This window comes from Lates calcarifer, linkage group LG13 (assembly GCF_001640805.2).
Source record: "Lates calcarifer isolate ASB-BC8 linkage group LG13, TLL_Latcal_v3, whole genome shotgun sequence".
NCBI classification, from domain to species: domain Eukaryota; kingdom Metazoa; phylum Chordata; class Actinopteri; family Centropomidae; genus Lates; species Lates calcarifer.
In genome coordinates, this window is record NC_066845.1 from 19708363 (window position 1) to 19728092 (window position 19730).

Here is a 19730-nt window from a genome sequence, read left to right on the forward strand (position 1 = left end):
CTGCAGTCACATCAACAACAAAACAATAAAAGTCTGAATGTTTATTTAAGACAGAGGAAGGACACAATGCAAGGATAATGTTATCAAGTATTTATTTACATAAATCATACATACATGACACACAGGTCATTGCTCATCCTATCAATCACTAAGACTTATTGCTTATTTTACAGGAATCACAAGCACTGAAGGTTATAGTTTGTGCTATCAGGTGTATACTCGTGGTGATCTGGAGTAAAACATAATGCAGTCAAACAGTACATTTTCACAGAGGTTTGAAAGTAACACTGGGTATGTGAATAATTAACCTTTTAATATTGCAGAAGATTTGGATATGAGTGAATCACTGTGCTTCAAGGGTCCTACTGGGGAACATTTGGTATTTAAGATAATTAAGTGCTCTTTTTCCTACAGCAGTGTGGTGTTGTCCTGTAAAGGTTGAAGATAACATACAAGAAATGCAGAAAGCAACACGTTACATTAACTCCAGCTGAATGAATCAAACTAGACAGAGTCTAAAAAAACAATGTGGACACAAAACATGAAATATGGACAAAGGACAACTGCAAAATTAAACTTATACACAGCACTGTATACATTCCACGGGTGGAAGGATTAAGCCTTGCCTTTTTCCTGGAATGATCTGCCTTTTCGTTTCTCGGTAGAACCTCCAAAAAAGCACTCATATCTACACAAAAACCGGCTCAGACACCACCAGAAGAACTTGCAAACTGAATAAGGACACTATACAAATTGTATAGTGCAGAAAACAACGAAACTTCAAATGGTTAGGTCAACATGCCTGCATGTTGTGTGATAACTACAGTTTTCAGTCTCATACTGTTAAGTTCTGTACAAAATTAAGAGAGTGTAAACATTAGGGTAACTGAAATGTTCTATTGGTCCTCAGCAGGGAAACATTGGCACAGGCGAGCGCGTTTAACCAAGTCAAACATTTCTGGGGAAAGAAAAACATGTATAGACATGAAAAATAAATGTCCATTCATTCAACCACTCATCCCTCAGCCATCCTCAGACAGAAATCTGAGAGAATCCAGCAACAGCAGAAATCCCCCAGAGCAGGGGAAAATATTAAAGTACAGCAACTAATGCTTCTTGAAATTTAAATTTAATTTAAAAAAGAATGATATATATTGTCCATACATCATACAGGGATGTCTATTACTGACACAGCAGGTAAGCTTGTAAGTAAACAGAGCACACATGCTCATTGGATCTCCAAAAGAAATGGCTTTAGTTATGGCGGCTGTTTCCAGTTTACAATGTGTTGATGGTTCCCCCTGGTGGCTAAATTAAACACCCTCTCAGTGAGGCAGCCAGTCGTGGCTGCTCAGCAGCATCCACCTCATTAAGCAGCTGATATTTTTCCTCTGAACAGGACATTTATGGACAAGTGCATGATGTTCCTGTTATACTTCAGTGGAGAATAGAAGGCTTTGACGTTTGCTGTCAGGTGTTGGAATGCTCTCCAGCTGAAGGAAGTAGAGAAGGACTTGAACCTATGGAGACAGAAGAGGTGATTAGACTCTCACAGGTAAACCAACACATCACTGTCTCACTGTCCTGACAAGAATTTTACCTGAGCCATGACCTCTAGAGACCAGCTGTCGTTCATGGAGATTGGCTGTGAGCTGTTTGAGATTTTGCTGTCTTTTTCAGATGGCCGAAGCAAAGTGGGACCAAAAACTGTGGCCAGATTGTGTAAAGACATCTTGTTGATGCTCTCATTTTCAGCCACACTGTAAAAGCAATGTGAAGAATGACATTCAGCCTATAGATTCTTGCAATCATCACACTAAAAATTGTGATTAATTACAACAAAGTTAAAAAATGACTTTGCAGTAATTAACAGCAGTAGCAGACATAAAGTACACTATACAACCCAAACAAAAAGTAAGTTAAAATAGTATATTCTAATTTAAGTTGTTTACCGTTTTAGGTGGTCAAGCAGGAAGAGGAAGGTGACCAGATTGGGCTCTGGTAGAGAGAGCAGCAGGTTGAGCATGCAGCTCTCCTTTGCCACACTGTCAGACAGAGCTGCAAGGCAAAAGCACACATGAATGTGTTGGTATCACAACTTGCAACTGCATTTGTTCCCTCCCTACAAATGAAAATTATATAAAAATAATGAATTGGCAACTGACCAATGCCTCCAGCAAAGTTGGGGTACAGCTCATCAGTGAAAAGAGGCTCTGGCAGCTCACGGAAATACAGCTTCAGTGTTCCAGCAATGGCATTTACGTCCATCTCTCTCATCATGACAGACACGTCTTTGTTGTCTGTGCAGCAGATGAGACAACAGTCACTAAATACCAAAGATTACTGAGGACAAGATGAGCATTAAAGTCACTTCTGAGCAGAGAATGAGTCAGTCCTGCAGGGCTCTGTCTTTGGTGATGTCTACATGTGAATCATCTCCTCATTCCCAACTCTGTTTCTTTTCCAACATTTGTCAAATCCCTTTAGGAAAGAAATCAAGTTCAGACTGAACTCACTTGAATCAAATGCAGCCTTCAGCGCCTGGATGTCAGTTGCAACTCCAGACACTCTGTAGATTCCCACCTCCTCCATCCCTCGTCGCTCAATCTCCTCCACACACTGTCTCACAATAAGGGGAACCTTGGAGCGCTCTCGCCTAGGGAGGACACAGTCACACAGAAACAAGTTTTAAAGGGGCTACTTACAAATAAACACATCATATAAAAGAGGCCAGGGTGACCTGGACCATGACATAAGTTAAGTCTCTAAATCAAGACCACATTTCCCATACACCCTATTGTTTACTGTCAGTGTTAGTATTCATTTGGGTAGGGGCATTTACACAAAAGATTCTTTGTAATGTCACAGTACAACATGTGTAAACAGTAACATTAAGGATCAGTTTCAGGGTCCTGGTATTGTACATGTTGGCTGCAGTGATAGATATGACTTGACTGCAACACTTGAATAGAACAAAGCCATTTTTCATTTTTACAGCAAATCAAAATGTCTGCTGTGGTTTCTAGACCAAAGTGAGCTTTCAGTGAATTAGGGCAGCCTTTCTCTTACAATTACATTTGAGTCACTAAAACCACAAAAATGTGAACCAAAAGAAGGCCTTAAAAGAAACACACATAATATATGTTGACTATTTGAGACGTAAAAAATATCAAAAATAGATATCTGGGCATGACACACACACTAGACACATATCAACCACTCACTTAGTTACTACATTGATCTTCACTCCAAAGACACCAGATTGTTTCCGTGAAGGCATCCTCTTCAAACTGAACTCTCTGCTGGCGAATTTCATTGAAAGCTTCACCTCAATCTGACACAAGGAAAGGAAAACAGTTACTTTCTACAGCTGCTGTATGTGATCATGTTAGCTTACAAACCTTAAAGCTAGCCTATGTACACAGCAGACACTGTGGCTACAAGTGACACTAATAGGATAATGATAAATGTTAAAACGTAGTGCAGCAGTAGCACATGCACAGAAGAGTCAACAAACTGGCTCAGTAATATCAGTTTCATATATCATCAGTAGCATAATAGTAGCAACCATACCTGAGCTAAACCTAAACTGAGTTAAATGGAATTGAATTTTACGAGGGTGTTTACACTTTTAGATATGTCAAACTTTCACTGGACAAACCAGGTCTAGAAAAAATAGTGAAATAGCCTTTTTCTGTGCTGAAAACTAAAATAGTTTTGCAAAGCTTTAATATGATTTGCCCCTTAATCTCCAAATCAGAAGCCATGTACCAACTACAACATTGGTGTTTGTCTTTTTACTGGGTTGGTGAAAACACTTACCCCATTCATGGCAATGACTGTCCTCTGCCAGTCTTTATTTTGCAACGTCTGCGGATCCAGCTGAAACAAAATAAAAGACAGTTTTTATTGCAAAGGTCAGTTCAGTTTTAACAAATTTATTAATTCTCTTCAGAATGAAAATCCAAGAAATATTTTAATCATATCAGCTTAAAAGTGAACACATTGTTAATTGCAGCAAAATAGAAGTTTACCCTTTGTATAGGTAAAGAAATGTGGGTAAATATGAGTATTACTTCCTCAATTACTTTACTCAGCCTCACATTAACATAAACTCTATATGGCAAGGTAGTGTAACTCATGTCACTGCTCTATTTTAGTCATCTGACTAATACCAAACTGCCACCCTTTATTTACAGTGATCAGGCAAGAGGAATGTGATAACATCATGTCCCCGCTGCTAAGCACTGTGCCTGTCCAACACGGCAGATGTTCTTTCACCCAAGAAACCATCAAATCTCATTGAGATAATCCTTTATTCAGTGAAAATCAATTTTCTTACATAATACTTTTTTTTTTGCAACAAAAAGAACAAAGAATCACAGGCAATACAATGCTGGCTTCTCAATCTTGAAAGATATAAATCCCAAGAGATAATATAGAAATATAGCATGGCGTGGAACTCTAATAGGGTTTTAAACAGCAGAAGGAAATGAGAGCAAGCAAAAACAAATTTGTCTTCAAATGTAGGTCTTTTATAACAACATCCAGTGCAGACCTGTCCACAGCTCACTGTCCATATCTTTACCTTTGGTCTGAGCAGACTGCTGCGGACTCTGTCCCACAGACGGGCTCCTGTATTCGAGGGTTTCCTCTGAGCCGTGTCTCCCTCTTCCTCGAGACCAATACTGCTGGCCTGATCCACACTCTCTGCCTCATGAGGATTACTCTCACTCATCCTCTCTGGCATGAGTCTCTCTCAACTCTAAAATGTTACTTTAACTAACTAATGATAAACAAACAAAGAAACCAGCGTTGTTCCACAGATGTCACTATTTTATAAATCACTGCACTAACAGGAGCAGCAGGTCCATCTTCCCTGATTAACGAGCCATTGATCCCTTTGCTTTGAAGAATCTGGATGATCTTCACTGATGCAGCCCAGCTGAAATATTACAAAACTTTCTGTGTCATCTTCATGTCCCAGCATTATTAGACTCCAAATCTTTTCATTCCAGTGGGAGTCAGAAAAGGAACAAAGCCATGCAGCCTGCCGACCACGCTGCCTCTGTTGTTCTACTTCCCAGATGGATTTGAGGGATTAACTCCTGAGAATCCCCTCCTACCCTCATTACCAATGTGCTCACGCCTGCCACTGTGAGAGGCGCTGGCTGGTAACTCTGCCTCTCAGGTAGCCTAAACAAGATCCTTTAGGGCCAATTACTGGCATTAATGACCTTTAACATTACAACACGTGTGTTGTCTTGTCTATATCTGACACAATATTTAGTATTCACATCCATGATATAACCCAAATGTGAACTGTTACTTTTCCTAAAGCCTCTGATTCTTATTTAGAGTCTTATTTTCTTTTCCCACAGAACAGGTCTTAAGGTCCTGCTTTCTCTAATCCGCACAAATGCACTTTATTTGCTATTATTTGTTAAAGGATCGACAAAAAGATATATCGGCTGAACGTCAGTATTGGCTGACATTCACCTTGTTGACTGCCACCTGCCTATTTGCAAATAAGATGACCTTAACTGATAGCAGTGGCTGATGTTTATCTGTTGTGTTACATCAGTTTTGCGCTGTTTAAATGTTGTATTAATTATTTGCGTTTTGACTCAGACAAAAGTCAACTGCAAACACAGAGAAGATCCAGTAGGTGGTATTATAACTACCAATAGCAGCCACTAACTGTCAAGTGAAAGACAGTTAAGGTTATTTCATAAATTTGTGTGTTTGAATTTGTGCACAGAGCACAGCTATCAGCCAAATTGTTATTTTGAACATCTATATCAAAATCCACTCAGAACTTTACAATCAGTGCATCCTTAGAAATATTTTACAATGGCCAACATTAACTTATCTTATTTTCAAATGTATTTTCTATTTTCTTCCTTTTCTTTCTTCCTTTATTCATATTTTGTATAATTTAAATTTTATTTATTATTCTTTTTAATCATTTTTTATTTAATTTCCCTTTTCTTTTCTCTTTTCTCTCAAATTTAATATTTATCGGATGTGTCACTCTGTAATATTTGTAACTCCTGAGCCCACTCAGTCAATTTGAAAATTCTCACCACCATTAATGTAGACATCAACAAAGCAAGCAGAAAGGCCAAGATGACATTACAGGTCATGAAAGTTCCTTGAATACTTGACAGGTGTCCTATCTCTAGTATCTGACTGCTAGCACTCACATGCCCCTTTCCTTTAAGACTCCACAGTGTTTTGACCCACCTGCCCAGCAAGGAAATCCCTTCACTGGCTGATCAAAGAGCGCTCTGTCTCTCCCTCTGTCCTACTCTGGAGCAGTGCCAGCGGCTACATTTGGTTGACACAAAGTCTAATCTGCCCTCTGTCACAACACTGTATCAGGGGTCAAGCTGAATTGACCCACTGGCAACATCATGGCTCACTTCTTTTTCAACAGTGAAGGGGCCCCACAGGGCAAGATTAGCCAAAAAAGGCCCTGTAGTCAGCAGAGCAGATAAGACACCTCTGTCAAGGCACTACAATCAATAGAGGAAGAGAACTCACTCCACACAGGCAAGGATCATTGCAGTGTCAGTGTCTGATTTTGGGTCATACTGAAATGGTACATATTGATTTTTAGTTTTGTTTTCTGCTTTGATGCCATATGTGATACAGTATGATCACCAGAAAATTGGCAAATATTTAGTATATCATGTCAGAATGTTTTGCTAGAAATTGCTAGAAAGTGTTTAAAATGCATGTATTTCACATTTCTGTTAATGGCATTAATGGAATGGTTTGACATTTTGGGAAATACACCTATTATTAGATGTGGAGCTACAGTGAAAATATGGAAACATAAAGACTAGAAACAAAAGTCCTACCCAAAGTAAAAGAAAAAATCCACCTTGGATACAGTATGATTGGAGTAGTTCAAAAACTCATTGTCCACCACACAGCAATTGTTAAGTGTCCCACTCAGTATATTCAGTATTTTGATCCCAATAACCAACTTTATATAATACTTACCAAGTTGTTTGTTATGTATTTATGTTCAGTGTAAACATATATAATATATAATTAATATTGTTACAGTATTTTTAAAACTCTCAAATATCAATTTTGGCTTGGTCCTCAGAAATCTAGCACTAATAGGCAAAACTGTCTTAAACCACACCCATCTGATCCTCCATCTACTGCATAACAGCATAACGAACTCTGGGTGTGACACAGGTTTTCCCTCAGGTTTGTCCATACCTTTATCTGTCCCTTGGCCATGATCTTGTCAGTGATCTCTCCATCCTCTTTGTTCTGCTTGGTTTTGTTGCAGCACTTCTCATAGCAGAGCAGCCTCAGAGTTTGAGAGCCCTCCAGTTCAATCTCGAACTCCTTTCACGGAAATAGAGCAAAGGTATGTTATTGTAAGTTTCAGCCCAGTGCACAACATGTTATGATTATTTTATCCAGTTAACAGCTTTTCCGAGCTTAAAACGGATATGCAATAATTTCATACAGTCATGTCGAGAGGAAACACAGTAGTTCTTTTTTTCCTGTCTTGTAGACTAAAGATACAGAGCAGTGGATACTGAAGGTGGACAGGACCTCACTCATTCACTGTCTCCTCCCTGGTCTGGACTCTCACCTCATTCCAGTTGGGCTCTGTAGAATCTCTGTACACACGTGTTTTGGCTTTGTTGACAAAGTAGCCAAAGGAATCCACCTCCAGAGAGCAGTAAAGATCTAGTGGATAGAAGTAAAAGTTGTTTTAAAAGCTGAAGCTGATATGAAATGAAAAATGAAAGATCCACATTAATCATCTAGTTGAGACATGCCCAGACAAGGTAGTGTATAAGGCCTCTGTCACTGCAACCTCATGTTGGGGTTTTCCTACTTGTGTCATCTCAATTCTAGGGAATAAATCAAGGAGCAATAAGGGAAATAAACTCCAAACAGGCTGAAACATGCCACTGACTTTTGCCTGACTGGCCTTTGTGATAGAGCAAACAGAGGGGTGTAAGCAGGCAGTGATTTGAGAAGCCAAAGACATATTTGAGGCGGCTTGTACACAGTGTTCCTGACTAATCCCACTTGTTCCCCTGCAGCTGCCCTCCCAGCTGACAGCCGCACAGAGAGGGAGAGAGAGAGGGAGGGTGGGTAAAGCAGATGAGATTGAACTGACACAGAGGATGATGTGACACCACGTGCAAACCTCTAGAATTATCAGTGATGTGATTCCTGGTTAAAAAAACAAACAAAAAAAAAACAAACAGGGAAACAAGCCACTTACTTAAGCTCTGCTTAAGCCCTGATGCAGAGTGGACAATGACATTGAGGAAGCCATATAAACCAGGAGATTCATCATCTGTGAAGGAGAGAGTTCAGGCTGAGATAAAATTCAAAACCGATGGGATGTTAAAATCCTAAATCCTAAAATAAAAGCAGCATAAAGCGAATCATACCTTCCTTATTCATGGTCATTGGTATAGTGTGAACAGTCTGGAGCTTCACACATGAGTTAGTGAGCATCTGCAGCTCCAGAGAGGTCAGAGAGAAGCTTTTAAAACCTGCAGGACACAGTCGAGATTATTTCAAGTCACACGAAGTTGACATGTCAACTGTTGTAATAATAATCCTGCCATCATATCTTTAACATTAGAAGGAAAGCTCACACTTCTTCTGCTGCTCACGAATAATCTCTCTCCATTCAGCACGCTCATAGTCAGATGAGATCAGAAATGTGAAACCCTGAAAGAAATAAAGGGGTAGAATATTTTTTTGTGCTCTCATGCTGTAATTTCATGATGTCAACAGCAGAGGGCAGCAGAAGCCAAAATGAAAAATTGGTCATTGAGGGTGTAAGATATTCCCAACTATACTCTGCATGAAAGGTTCACCTAAATTCTTAATCTTTATCCATGCTGATTTTTATTAGACTGAGATCCTTTGACTGACCTTTCCATTTCTGTTGGCCACCCTGAATGCCATGTTGGGTGACATGAGAAGCAGCAGAGACTCTTGTTCTGATAACTTCTTTCTCAAACGCTCAATCACCTTGGGTCCCTTGGTGGTTCTCTACAGATAAACAGTGACAGGATCTGTGTCAGGCAGGCCCTGCTGTCTACAAACTTTTCCTTGCTACTTTGGTAGAAGGTGGTTGTTGTTGTAGTGTAAATGCACTGCAGGTCTTTGTGTGTTGTGTTGGTGAGGTTTGAGTTTCTGTATTTGACCACTGTATTCTCACCTTTTCTCTTTGGATTTCATTCTTGATCTGGGAGATTTTAATCTTCATGGCGTCAATTTCCTCGTCCTGAACCAGAGGGATGGGGGTAGACTCACAGTCCTCAATAGTCTGGAATGTCAGATCAGCCAGTGGGATGTACCACTTACAGTCATACTGTTGTCCTTTCCTATTGGAGGAAGAGATGTTTGTATAAAGTTTTTTTAACTCGCCAATTTTCTTCACCCCATAATTGTCATGTTGTTCTGCTTATTCACCAGAATGGTATTTAGCAGTGTGAAACTAACTAGCACAAACTTAACAACACACTTAAGAAACTGATGAATATATAACCTTTATCTCCCACTAGTTGATCAGAGCGAAACACTTCTATTTTCAGTAAAGTAGAATTTAACAAATTAAACATCTGTTTGGGTAGAGTAATTCTCATTTGCTAACAACCCCGGGATTCGAACCAGTGGATCCTCTGGGTCACAAGTGTCCATCTCTAATCTCCGGCTGGACGCTGACCCAGACTCACCCTGCAGCCTGTTTCTTCAGCTTGGTGCAGAGCAGCAGGTCGGTGAAGAGGAAGACGTGACGGAGTTTCCTGGAACCTTCGACCAGCTCCACCATAAAACGATCCCTCAGCAGCTGACGGTTCTGCCAACAGGAAACAAAAAAATCACTTCATTACACTCACTAATGAAACTGTGAGTGTGTGCTTTCAACCACTATATTACTGCAATAAATGCAAATAGGTACAATAATAGGAACTGATAGGAGTACAGTATCCAAATGAAGTTTTACATTGATTCTTAGTTTAAAATGGTTTAACATGGAGTTCACAAACAATAGTTTGAAGCTGCTGTTTGCATTTGGAATTATTGTACAGCCTGTGGTGATGGTACTTCTTTCAGATGAATGCTATCCCACCACTTAGCAGTAGACAAGTAAACAAAATAAACAAAACAATAAATCATTTGCGATGAGACCAAAACAAGGCAGTGAGTGTACACAAAACTTTAAAACATTTCAGCCAATTTCAGCCTCTGATGATCTGTGCTTTTTTGGATTGTTAATTTCGAGCCCGTCCAGTCTGAGATTAGAGGTGGAAGTGATGACATGAGCACTTCCTGTAGCAGCGTGCGTCTAAATTCCCTCTCTGCCTTTTGACCTCAGGGCTGAGGCTGTTTACATTGACACTGCCCATGTGAGACTGCCATCCCACACCAGCCACTGTTTGACAAAAACAAGGAAATCACTGCGGCATGGTTTTCCTTTGCTTTTTTTTCTGCACACTCCAGTTCTGTTCTGGATGGTTACAGGCATGTTGACGAGGCACTCAAACATGTTCAGCACTGTCCTGGTTTCAAAGAGGAGTGGCAGGATTGTATCCGCTTATTGTTTTGTGATGACCACAAATAGTCAATAATCCAATGGAAAAACAAGCACTGTCACTGCACACTGCTCACACCCTCCTGACACTGGAATCTGCTCCTGTTTTTTCATGCACTACAATGAGACATTGAGCACTGAGGCATGTACAAGAGATAAAGCTAAGCAAACTCATGGGTTTAAATGGTCATGGTAATTACAGACAGCTACGGTGCAAAACATCAACAATGGGTGCAAATTTAGTCGAGAGCTGATCGCATACAACAACAAACCCGTATTTTAAACTGATGTCATTGGCTAACATATTATCTGTCAATCTTCCTGTGGGATTTCAGACTTCCTACACAACAAACAGAAGAATGTTCCCAAGAACTTTCTTTGATTTAATATCCCACCCTGGTGGGCCATGCCAGTTCCCAGAAAAAACGGAAGGAAGTTCTCAGTCAGGTCATCTGAATCAGAGTCCTGAGATGCATGCTGTGGGGAGACAGAGGGGTCAGGAAGCATGGGTAAGTCAGTACACACCCAGCGTAGAAGGCTAGTTAGAAACAAGTTGATAAGGCTTGCTGCAGGTCATTTCTGGGAAGCGGAGTTGTCACTGCGGCAGGGAAGGATGGGAGTGAACTCGGAGGTAATCGACGGGTTTTCCTGGTTTATGACACGGAGCCCCTCGCCCCCAGCGTCTGCAAGGCTTTGTCACGAGCTTCCTCTACGCTCCACTTCCTTCACGACTAAAGCAGACAGGCTGAGATGAGTCAGCAACAATCTGACTCACACTCCAGTTTTATTGCAGCTTCCAGACACCTTGTGCTCTGAGCTTTTTACTGTCAATACTCAAGATATGATGGAAACTACAGGGGAAGATATAATCCTGGATTCCACAGCAGCTGCAGCTGAGTGAGAGAATCAAACAATGCAAGTGTTCTAAAATACCATACACTAGTTTCATTTTTGTGACTAAATGTAAATCTCAAGTCCTTATAATCAACTGTTGTATCAATCAAGAACTTAAGTAACATATTTCCTTATAAAATGTAGCTCATGCTCCTTTACAAGTTTCAGCCAATCTAACTGCAGTCTACACTATGGATCGCAATGTACACTCATGCCCCATGTCCAACACTATAAATACATATAAAACCAATGACATTATGTCTTGTTACGTTTCCATTCCACTTGCCTCTAAAATTGGGTATTGGTCAAAACAAGTGAGAAAACAAGCTCAGGTCTGAATACTGTCCGTATTACTAAACAGTGTTGTGGCCTGTGAGTCAGAGGACCACCCAAAAATGGGTGTAAGTTAGTGGAGCATGCACTAGACAAATATAAAAGCCATATACCATATAAAAGCGGGAGCGGCCCCAGGAGTCAATATGGTGGTGCCAGGCCTCGTCGCTGCGCCACCACACCATTCAAACCACTGAATTTGTCCTTGGCAAGGGGAACAACCACTCCACAAAGGGAACAAGCTGTGCCTACTCTTAATTTGTCTTCCTCTGGGCTACGTTTAATCAAATGGAATTGGTGGGAATTATTTTGGTGAATAACCAGCAAATCCAGTCTCAGCTGACAATATGTTGATTTATCTCACAACAACATATTTTCATATTTTATTAACATTTGTTTTTCATCGGGCCTGAGCACATTTATTTGCTAAAACTGAATTTATCAATCTGGAGTCACAAAGTCATTAGTAAAACCCTGGGGTGATGAAGTGACTCAGCTTGCCACACTCACCTCTCCCTTCTTAACTGTCATGGACTGTCTGCGCGGGGTGATCTCTTCATTGATACTAGACAGGAAGTTCTGGGAGATGCGCAGGGCATCTTGTAACAGTGGATGGTCTGGGTGGCTGGGGGGCGTGTGCTTTAGGAGGTCCTAGAATAGAAAAAAAAAAATGATGAAATAAATTCCCCAAAATGATCCTGCAGACAAGATGTTGCTCCAGATTTTTGTAAGGCAGACTGACGTACATGCAGAACAAGTGTGCTGCGCGTCACTCTGTCCACAGGTTTGTAGAGAAGAGCTGTGGAGGAGGAAGAGACAGCTCAACAGGCATAGTCACAGCTTAACTACTTATAGCATATATTGATTAATGTGGAGGCTGGCCATTCATTTCACTCAGTACTTACTTTCCAGTGAATTTTTAGCCGACTGGTCTTTGCAGTCCTTTGTGCTTTTGACCTTGAGATTCTGGCAGGAAGATAATACCAGAGGGAATGGTGAGAAAAAAATGCAATCATTAAATCAGAGCAACTGCCCAACAGCGCAATTAAAACTATCAGCACCACTGTAAAGAGCTGTACAGCTCTTTGCACTGTGAGCATTGCTGAAAACTGCTCTGTCATCACTTGTCCCAGGCAGCTGTACTACATCAAACACTCGCCTGCTGCAGTCCTGCTGTGCGTGGCGTGATTACATACCTCAGATATCTCTGCAAACTGAGCGTTTGCCTGGCAGCACTTGTCCGCTGTCTCCACAGCAACCTTATAGTTATCCACAAAGGCCCGGTACACTCCAAGCTGGCTGGCCTACAGGGCACAAGTAGAGTACTGATTAGATTCATGTCATAACAGCGAAGGTCGATTTTATTAGTCCATGATCGTAACTGGATATGTTGCAGTGTCACTGTGTTCTGTGCTCAGGCGTGAGTTGGCATACTAGTAACACAGAGAGAATTAATGCAGTTCAGTGAGATGAAATGTTGGCTCACATGTCTGCATATAAATCTGTGTATGAATGAGTGTTTTTCATCTTCATCCAACAGCAAACACTGAGGTAGCTCTTATTCAGCAACCTCCTATAGAGCGTTTTGTTCTCCTTTACTGCTTGTCATGTGGTGTGGTGAGGCTTTTATCTGGCCGGGAGATGACTCCACGCAGTCTACTCACATGTGCGCTGCAAGATCCACTGAGCATTACTAACAGCCAAAGACTCCCACCTTTCCCCCCCTAAAACTCTCCCCTCTTTTAACTATCATTAATGATCAAGGCATGACATTTAAGGAGTTCTATAATTAGTTTCTGAAAGTTACTGACTTGACGAATGTTGGTTTGTTTGATCAAAAACCAACACACAATTTAATGGTGTGGGGTTTCATGTTTTTGATGTTTGGTCTTCTTATTCAAAGGAGGGTTTAAATCAGTTGAAGGGATTACCTTACTGTACTTACCAGTGTGTGATTACTAAACACTCACGATGCAGTGTAGAGGTTTTACATATTAAACAATTAGTACAACATTACACTCATATCAGCCCATCAGATACTTTGTATTCCACTGCTCCCAGACTTGCCCGTTTACTTTGTTGCCTGGCAGTTTCATGCTGTGTTCAACCTCAGTGGAAAAACAGGTTTTTGTTGCTTTAGCTATTAAAAATAGTCATGACATGTATAGTCATGAAATAATTCAATCATAAAAACATATAAGATGATATTTGTCATTTTACTCAAGCATGATTGATTATATTTGCATTAATAAAAATGTATAGAACATAAATAGAAGTCTGATGTCAGTGTATTACCAGATTACCTGGTAGGTTCGGGTTGACACACTTATTCATGACAGCAAAGAGGAGATAACGTAGACAAAACAATTCTTCACATACTCAACTTGCAGTTACAAGACAAACTTTTTTATTTTCTTGATTGTCCTGCTGACAAAAAACATAATTTCCATACCAGTTTCTGGAAGAGGTCACCCACGCACTGCTGGTGGCTCCAGTCCTGGACGCGGGGCAGCAGGGCATCGTAGAAATCCTTGTGGATCTCATGAAGTTCTGGTACTTTGAAGAAGATGGTCTCTATCTGCTGGATGGTCAGCATCGGTTGGGAAGTTGTGGCTGCTGCTCTCAGAGGCTTCATGGGCTGGACACATAATCACAGAAAACAGTTACTGAATGTGCCATATGAAAAAATAACTTTGTAGAAAGAAGATATTTGTCTGTATGTAACTAGTAAAAGGCAGTTGTAACTTTCAAAGTGCAGCAGCCACTGTGACCGCAAGTAGCAATTACAGGATAACAGTAAATGCTAAAATGTAGTGTAACAGAGGCACTAGCAGAGAGGACAGTAAACTCAGTAATGTCAGTGAGTAACAATAACTGTCTGAAGTTTGCTAACAGTAACTAATGTTAGCTGACTTATGAGGCCAATGATGTAGCCACATTAAACTACAATACAGTGTGTGAGGTTGTGTTTTATCTATTTGAATTCATCTTTTCATTTGTAAGAAGAGCATGTTACTTCTTCTTTCAAAAGTTATATATCTCACTTGACACAGTCTACTAGCATTGACAATAGTAGTAAGCACTTCTGAACTTCACTGTAAACAGCAAGCCCTGGTAAAAGCAAGCTTTAACTCTCGCTGAGCAGCAGCCACTGTGACCACAAGAAAAGTTTACAGGATAATGGCAAATGCTAAAATGTAGTGTAACAGCAGCAGTGGCAGAAAATTGACTCTATAATGTCAGTAACACAGTGAGACAGTAATATCTAGCAAAAGTTTGGAATCAAGTTTGTTTTCATTTATAAGAGGAAGAATTTGTTATTTCTTCTTTCAAAAGTGACATATATTCACAAACTGAATCAGTAAGCTACATGCCGCCAGTTACACCTAATAAGAGTTTACTAACAAAAGTAGCTACCATAAGCTACTGGTCATACTAGATCAAGTGGGGTATTTTTTATGATGATTTTTTTTCTGTGTGTGTGTGTGTGTGTGTGTGTGTGTGTGTGTTTTAAGTTACACATACTATCAGCAGGGCCTCCAGGTGGCTGAGGTAGGTCTCCTCACTGGCCAGGATTCCTGATAAAACCCACTTTCTCATCTCTAGCCCCTTCTCCTGATCCAACTCCACCTGATACAATGGCGGACAGAGGAAACAATTGGTAAACATGACGCTAAAGAATCATGTTGACATATGATATGTGAACTGTGGATGGGTTTGATCCTTAATAAACCGTCCACAGATCTCTGCAATCCCCTGGCTACAGATATTGTTGTTATGGGATTGGGTCAGACCAGATCTGATTAAACTCTGTGGGGGTTTAAGATTCCAAGAGGCCTGCACCAGCAACTCCTAGGATTTCAAGACAAGTGTGTTTCTAGTCCAGACATTGTTACTCCAAACAGGTTGAATCCATCAGTCATCCTAGTGCGGGCTGTCATGTCAGTAACAGGCTCACTGGAGCATCAAGAGGGGCTGTATCAAGTTCATCCATTGTATTAGCTATATAAAAAAATGCTGTGTGTGAGTGAGCCCCCTCCCTCTCTGCCACCACCACGATTTAGGCTTTGAAGATCACCTAGTGTATACTTCAGGGGATAAGAATACCACAGACAGAACAGGAATACAGCGGGGGCGGAGGGTCTTTTAAACATCTGTTTGCCCGCATGTTTGCTGAGCATATATGGTCTTTTTCAGCAACGCCCTGCTTCATATTCAAAAGAACTTCCATCTGGGAGCTATATGGTATTTTATTGTTGGCCTTGGAATGGCTCAGCTGGAGTGGCTGTCTGAATGCCTTGCTGAAGGGCATTTCTTACATCATTTTTTAAAGAGACACTCCACTGATTTCAGTTTACTCGTCATGAAGTGCACTACTGAGCCTGTGAAAATAGCACAATGTCTTCTGTGGCTTTAGAGGAGACTGAAAAAAATAATCCTAATGACATCATCAGAGTCATCAGGGGTTAGGTTAATAAAAGATGCTGTGAAGTTACACTATGGAAAGTGTGCTGTTTTGGACCTTGTCCTACAAGTCAGGATATTCTCCTCTGCTTTGATTTTGACCATTCTTTTTTTAACCTGTCTTGCAAATTTCCTTTGTGGAAGTGTAATACTAAAAATATTTAGGTTCCCCTTTAAAAGAAGGTGTTACTTATTTGTCCTCCAACTGCAGATTTACTTGGCCAGAGTGAGGAACTAAGAAACATGTCTTGTTAGATTATTTTTGTGAAACACTTAAATCGGACATTATAATATTAATTGTGAAAGATAAGCATGTTTAACAAGCAATCGCCTCTACACTGCATTTTTAAATAAGATTTTGCAGAAAATCTAGTAATTTGTTTAATAGAACAAAACTTGAAAGGGAAGCTGTTCTTCCCATGTAAACCAACAAAATACAAATAAGAGTTTCCAGCATGTTGTACTTTATATGCACATGCAGCAACACCACAGATGCACACAGGAGTAGAATAACAAGCAGCAATATCCCCTTTGCAGCAGGAAGCACAAGATTTATGGGAAAAGTTGGTGTAATTGAATGAAACACTTGAAGCAACAGTGGCAAACAAATCTTTTAAACTTTCTTAGATTTGACAGTAAAGTAATACCATTATGAAGTAAAAAAAAAAAAAAAAAAAAAAAAGACCTGACCTGAATAGATTAACTTGACCTGAAATCAACTTTTAAATTTAAAAATGTGTCTGCTTAAATTGGGGAATATCAGGATTGACTTGGCACTGCTACAACAACACACAAACAGTAGAAGGGCAACTGTTCAGCACAGAAGGAGAAACCACGGCCACTAAAAGTGTTGGATGGTGTGTGCAGAGAGGACAATGAAGGACAATGCAGCAGAGAGGAGAGAGAGGCAGCAGCACTACGAGCTGAGAGACACAGTTAATGTGTCAGACATGTTAGAGGGAGTTGACCCAGTAGCATTACCGACAGCGTGGATTCCAGAGAGCCGGAGGACTGGGTGTCTCTGCTGCTCCGGCTTTTTGAGCGGAGCCGTGGTGAGGAGGAGGGAGATCCAGTGTAGGACAGAGGGTCGTGGCAAGGCTGGTGCTCTTCCGAGTGCTCCAGGTCATATCCATATGATGGAGGAGTCTCGTTGTAGGGAGCCTCTGTGAGAAACAGTCAAACAAAGGACAAAAGCCACATGGTGTGTCATTAAACTGTTAAGTCATGAAGTAAACACTGAGAGACACCATGGGGAAATACAGGAAATTGAAACATCTTTTTCTATTGGTATTCTAGTGCTGGACCAATGGTGGGTAGGTATTTAGGAACTGATATCAGAAAATTATTAATATGCCACAGTCTTCTCATGGCTCACTACAGTGTCATCGAGACTGGTGTAAATAAGTACATGTGAAGCCTAAAACAAACAGCAGGAACCCTATTACAATAAAAATAATAAATAAATAATTCTAATAAATCCACTGTACACTATGTGGTCAGCACCAAAAGGCAGACAGACAACGTTCGCAACAAGCTCGTGAAAAAAGCAGAGAATTTGACAATTAAAGAGGGAAGGATCTCATCAAGAGTTGGTGAAGACAAAAACAGAATTAAAAGGAAAATGAAAAATGGGTTTTTATTTGTCAGGTGGCCAGAGACATGACTCCAAATGAATTCCAATGTTGCTCTGTGTCTGATAGATGGGTCAATAGGCGACTGTGGCCACTGCAAACACATTCAGCTTTTATGTCAAATGTTGGATTCAAAGCTTGCTTTGCTGCCAGTAAGTGGCCAAAAAACAAATAAACAACTAAATAAAAACAATAAAACATCTTAAAGATGATCCTGTGTCAACATATAGTTTTAATACCAAAGTTATTTTAGTTCATGCGAATTATGACACATTAAGTCATGTGACACATAATATTCTCACAGAGAGAGTACTGGTTGGTTTCTGATTCTCCACATTAAGTATAATGAAGCTGCTCTCTGTGGTCTGCTGTGGGTACTTTGCTTTGATAGGCTCTTGAAGGTGACCGTGTACATACACAAGTGAAGAGAGCAGAGGGGACAAGGGGCGAGTGGGGGCCCTCAGTTCATTTTTGCCTCATCAGTTCTGGGTGTCTTAATTCGGCCATGACCAGATTGCATTATACTGTAACTTGTTGCTGTTATTTTGTTCCTTCCCCTCTACATTAAGAGGACATGCATGTCTAACAGCAGCGATCATAAAAACTACAATAAACACTGAGCATGCTGTCCTTTGCTGCCATTTGTCTTAATATTAAATCCTCTTTTAACCTTCATAAACCTGCGACCTACGCAAATCTACCACGCAGCCTGTGCCAGGCACCGAGGGCTCGTGCCAGACAAGTGGATAAGTCTGAGAAACTGCAGTAGCAGCACACGTGCTCTGCTCATGCCAGCCTCGTTGAACAGTTTTTCTGAGTGTTTTTGGGATCACAGGCAATCTAACAAGCACTGCTGCAACCTGGTATAATATTCACTTTGTGTATCGACTAATCAAAGAGGTATAAAGCTCAGAGGGCGACGCAGTTCTTCCAGAAAATCAGCGAAACAGGGATGAAAAATGTTCATTCCTGGACTTGAAGCCCACAGGTTTTACACCAAGCTGACACTGTGTATGTGTAACAAGTGAGAAATACATGTTGTATTCATCATCCCTGTGATTTCAGACTTTTAGAACACAGACTCTGCATCCTGTAATTACTGTCAGCCACACCTGACTCACCAGCACTTATCATCATTATTATCATCATTATCAGCATCAAAGATGTGGCAGCTTGAGGAAGATACAGAGCAGACATCTCAAACAGCAGTAAATCAAAATGAGGCAGACAGACACGTCTAGCAATGTGGCACCAGGTATGTTAAGAAGAGGCTACAAAACTGGTTCACCTCAGCTTGAAAACAGGAAAGAGAGGATTCCGGAAACCGGGGGAGGATAAAGCCGAGTCACCCTGGAGAGGTCTGGAAGACAGGCAGACTGACAGGATGACATCCACAGAGGCCGTGACAAAGGACTCAAACAAACACACTGGGCTCAGCAGAGAGGCAGAGAGATGTATTGACTGCTTGAGGAAGCGACTACTGCAGGCCAAACAGCTTCAGAGCACAGGGGAAGTCCATGTGAAAGGCCACTCTGTGCTCCAGTGAGATTATACATCAGGCCCAGCACTGGATGAATAACACATCCTCTCTCGGGCAGCAGCCTAAGAGCCACAAACTATCTCCTTCCAGGGGAAAAAGAAACAGTCAGAGTTTGGAAAAACACTACGCACCAGAATAAGTAAAGAGGAGAATTTAAAACTTCATTCTGCAGCCTTAGATACTCAGCCATTTGTGCCCTTTACAGGAACGTTTTTAAACACACAGACCTCACTTGGCTGTGGCAGTGTGAGAAAGTGGACATCACAATAGA

The 19730-nt window shown here is 40.8% G+C and overlaps 1 protein-coding gene across 1 annotated transcript in view; it reads right to left on the reverse strand.

The window, feature by feature from the left end:
- Nucleotides 1-75: 75 nt before the first annotated feature.
- Nucleotides 76-19730, reverse strand: part of si:dkey-91m11.5 (BCR activator of RhoGEF and GTPase) — a 32101-nt gene continuing 12446 nt past the window's right edge. Inside the window, exons 2-23 of the mRNA XM_018669473.2 lie at nt 17270-17451; nt 15350-15454; nt 14277-14462; nt 13021-13128; nt 12730-12790; nt 12571-12623; nt 12335-12475; nt 9741-9862; nt 9224-9389; nt 8935-9054; nt 8652-8727; nt 8442-8546; nt 8270-8344; nt 7625-7722; nt 7240-7371; nt 3823-3882; nt 3225-3334; nt 2517-2656; nt 2166-2300; nt 1953-2058; nt 1601-1760; nt 76-1520 (exon numbers count right to left, since the gene is read on the reverse strand). Coding sequence (XP_018524989.1) covers nt 1431-1520; nt 1601-1760; nt 1953-2058; nt 2166-2300; nt 2517-2656; nt 3225-3334; nt 3823-3882; nt 7240-7371; nt 7625-7722; nt 8270-8344; nt 8442-8546; nt 8652-8727; nt 8935-9054; nt 9224-9389; nt 9741-9862; nt 12335-12475; nt 12571-12623; nt 12730-12790; nt 13021-13128; nt 14277-14462; nt 15350-15454; nt 17270-17451 — 2531 coding nt within the window. The 3' untranslated portion in view covers nt 76-1430. The remainder of the gene's footprint in view (nt 1521-1600; nt 1761-1952; nt 2059-2165; nt 2301-2516; nt 2657-3224; nt 3335-3822; nt 3883-7239; nt 7372-7624; nt 7723-8269; nt 8345-8441; nt 8547-8651; nt 8728-8934; nt 9055-9223; nt 9390-9740; nt 9863-12334; nt 12476-12570; nt 12624-12729; nt 12791-13020; nt 13129-14276; nt 14463-15349; nt 15455-17269; nt 17452-19730) is intronic.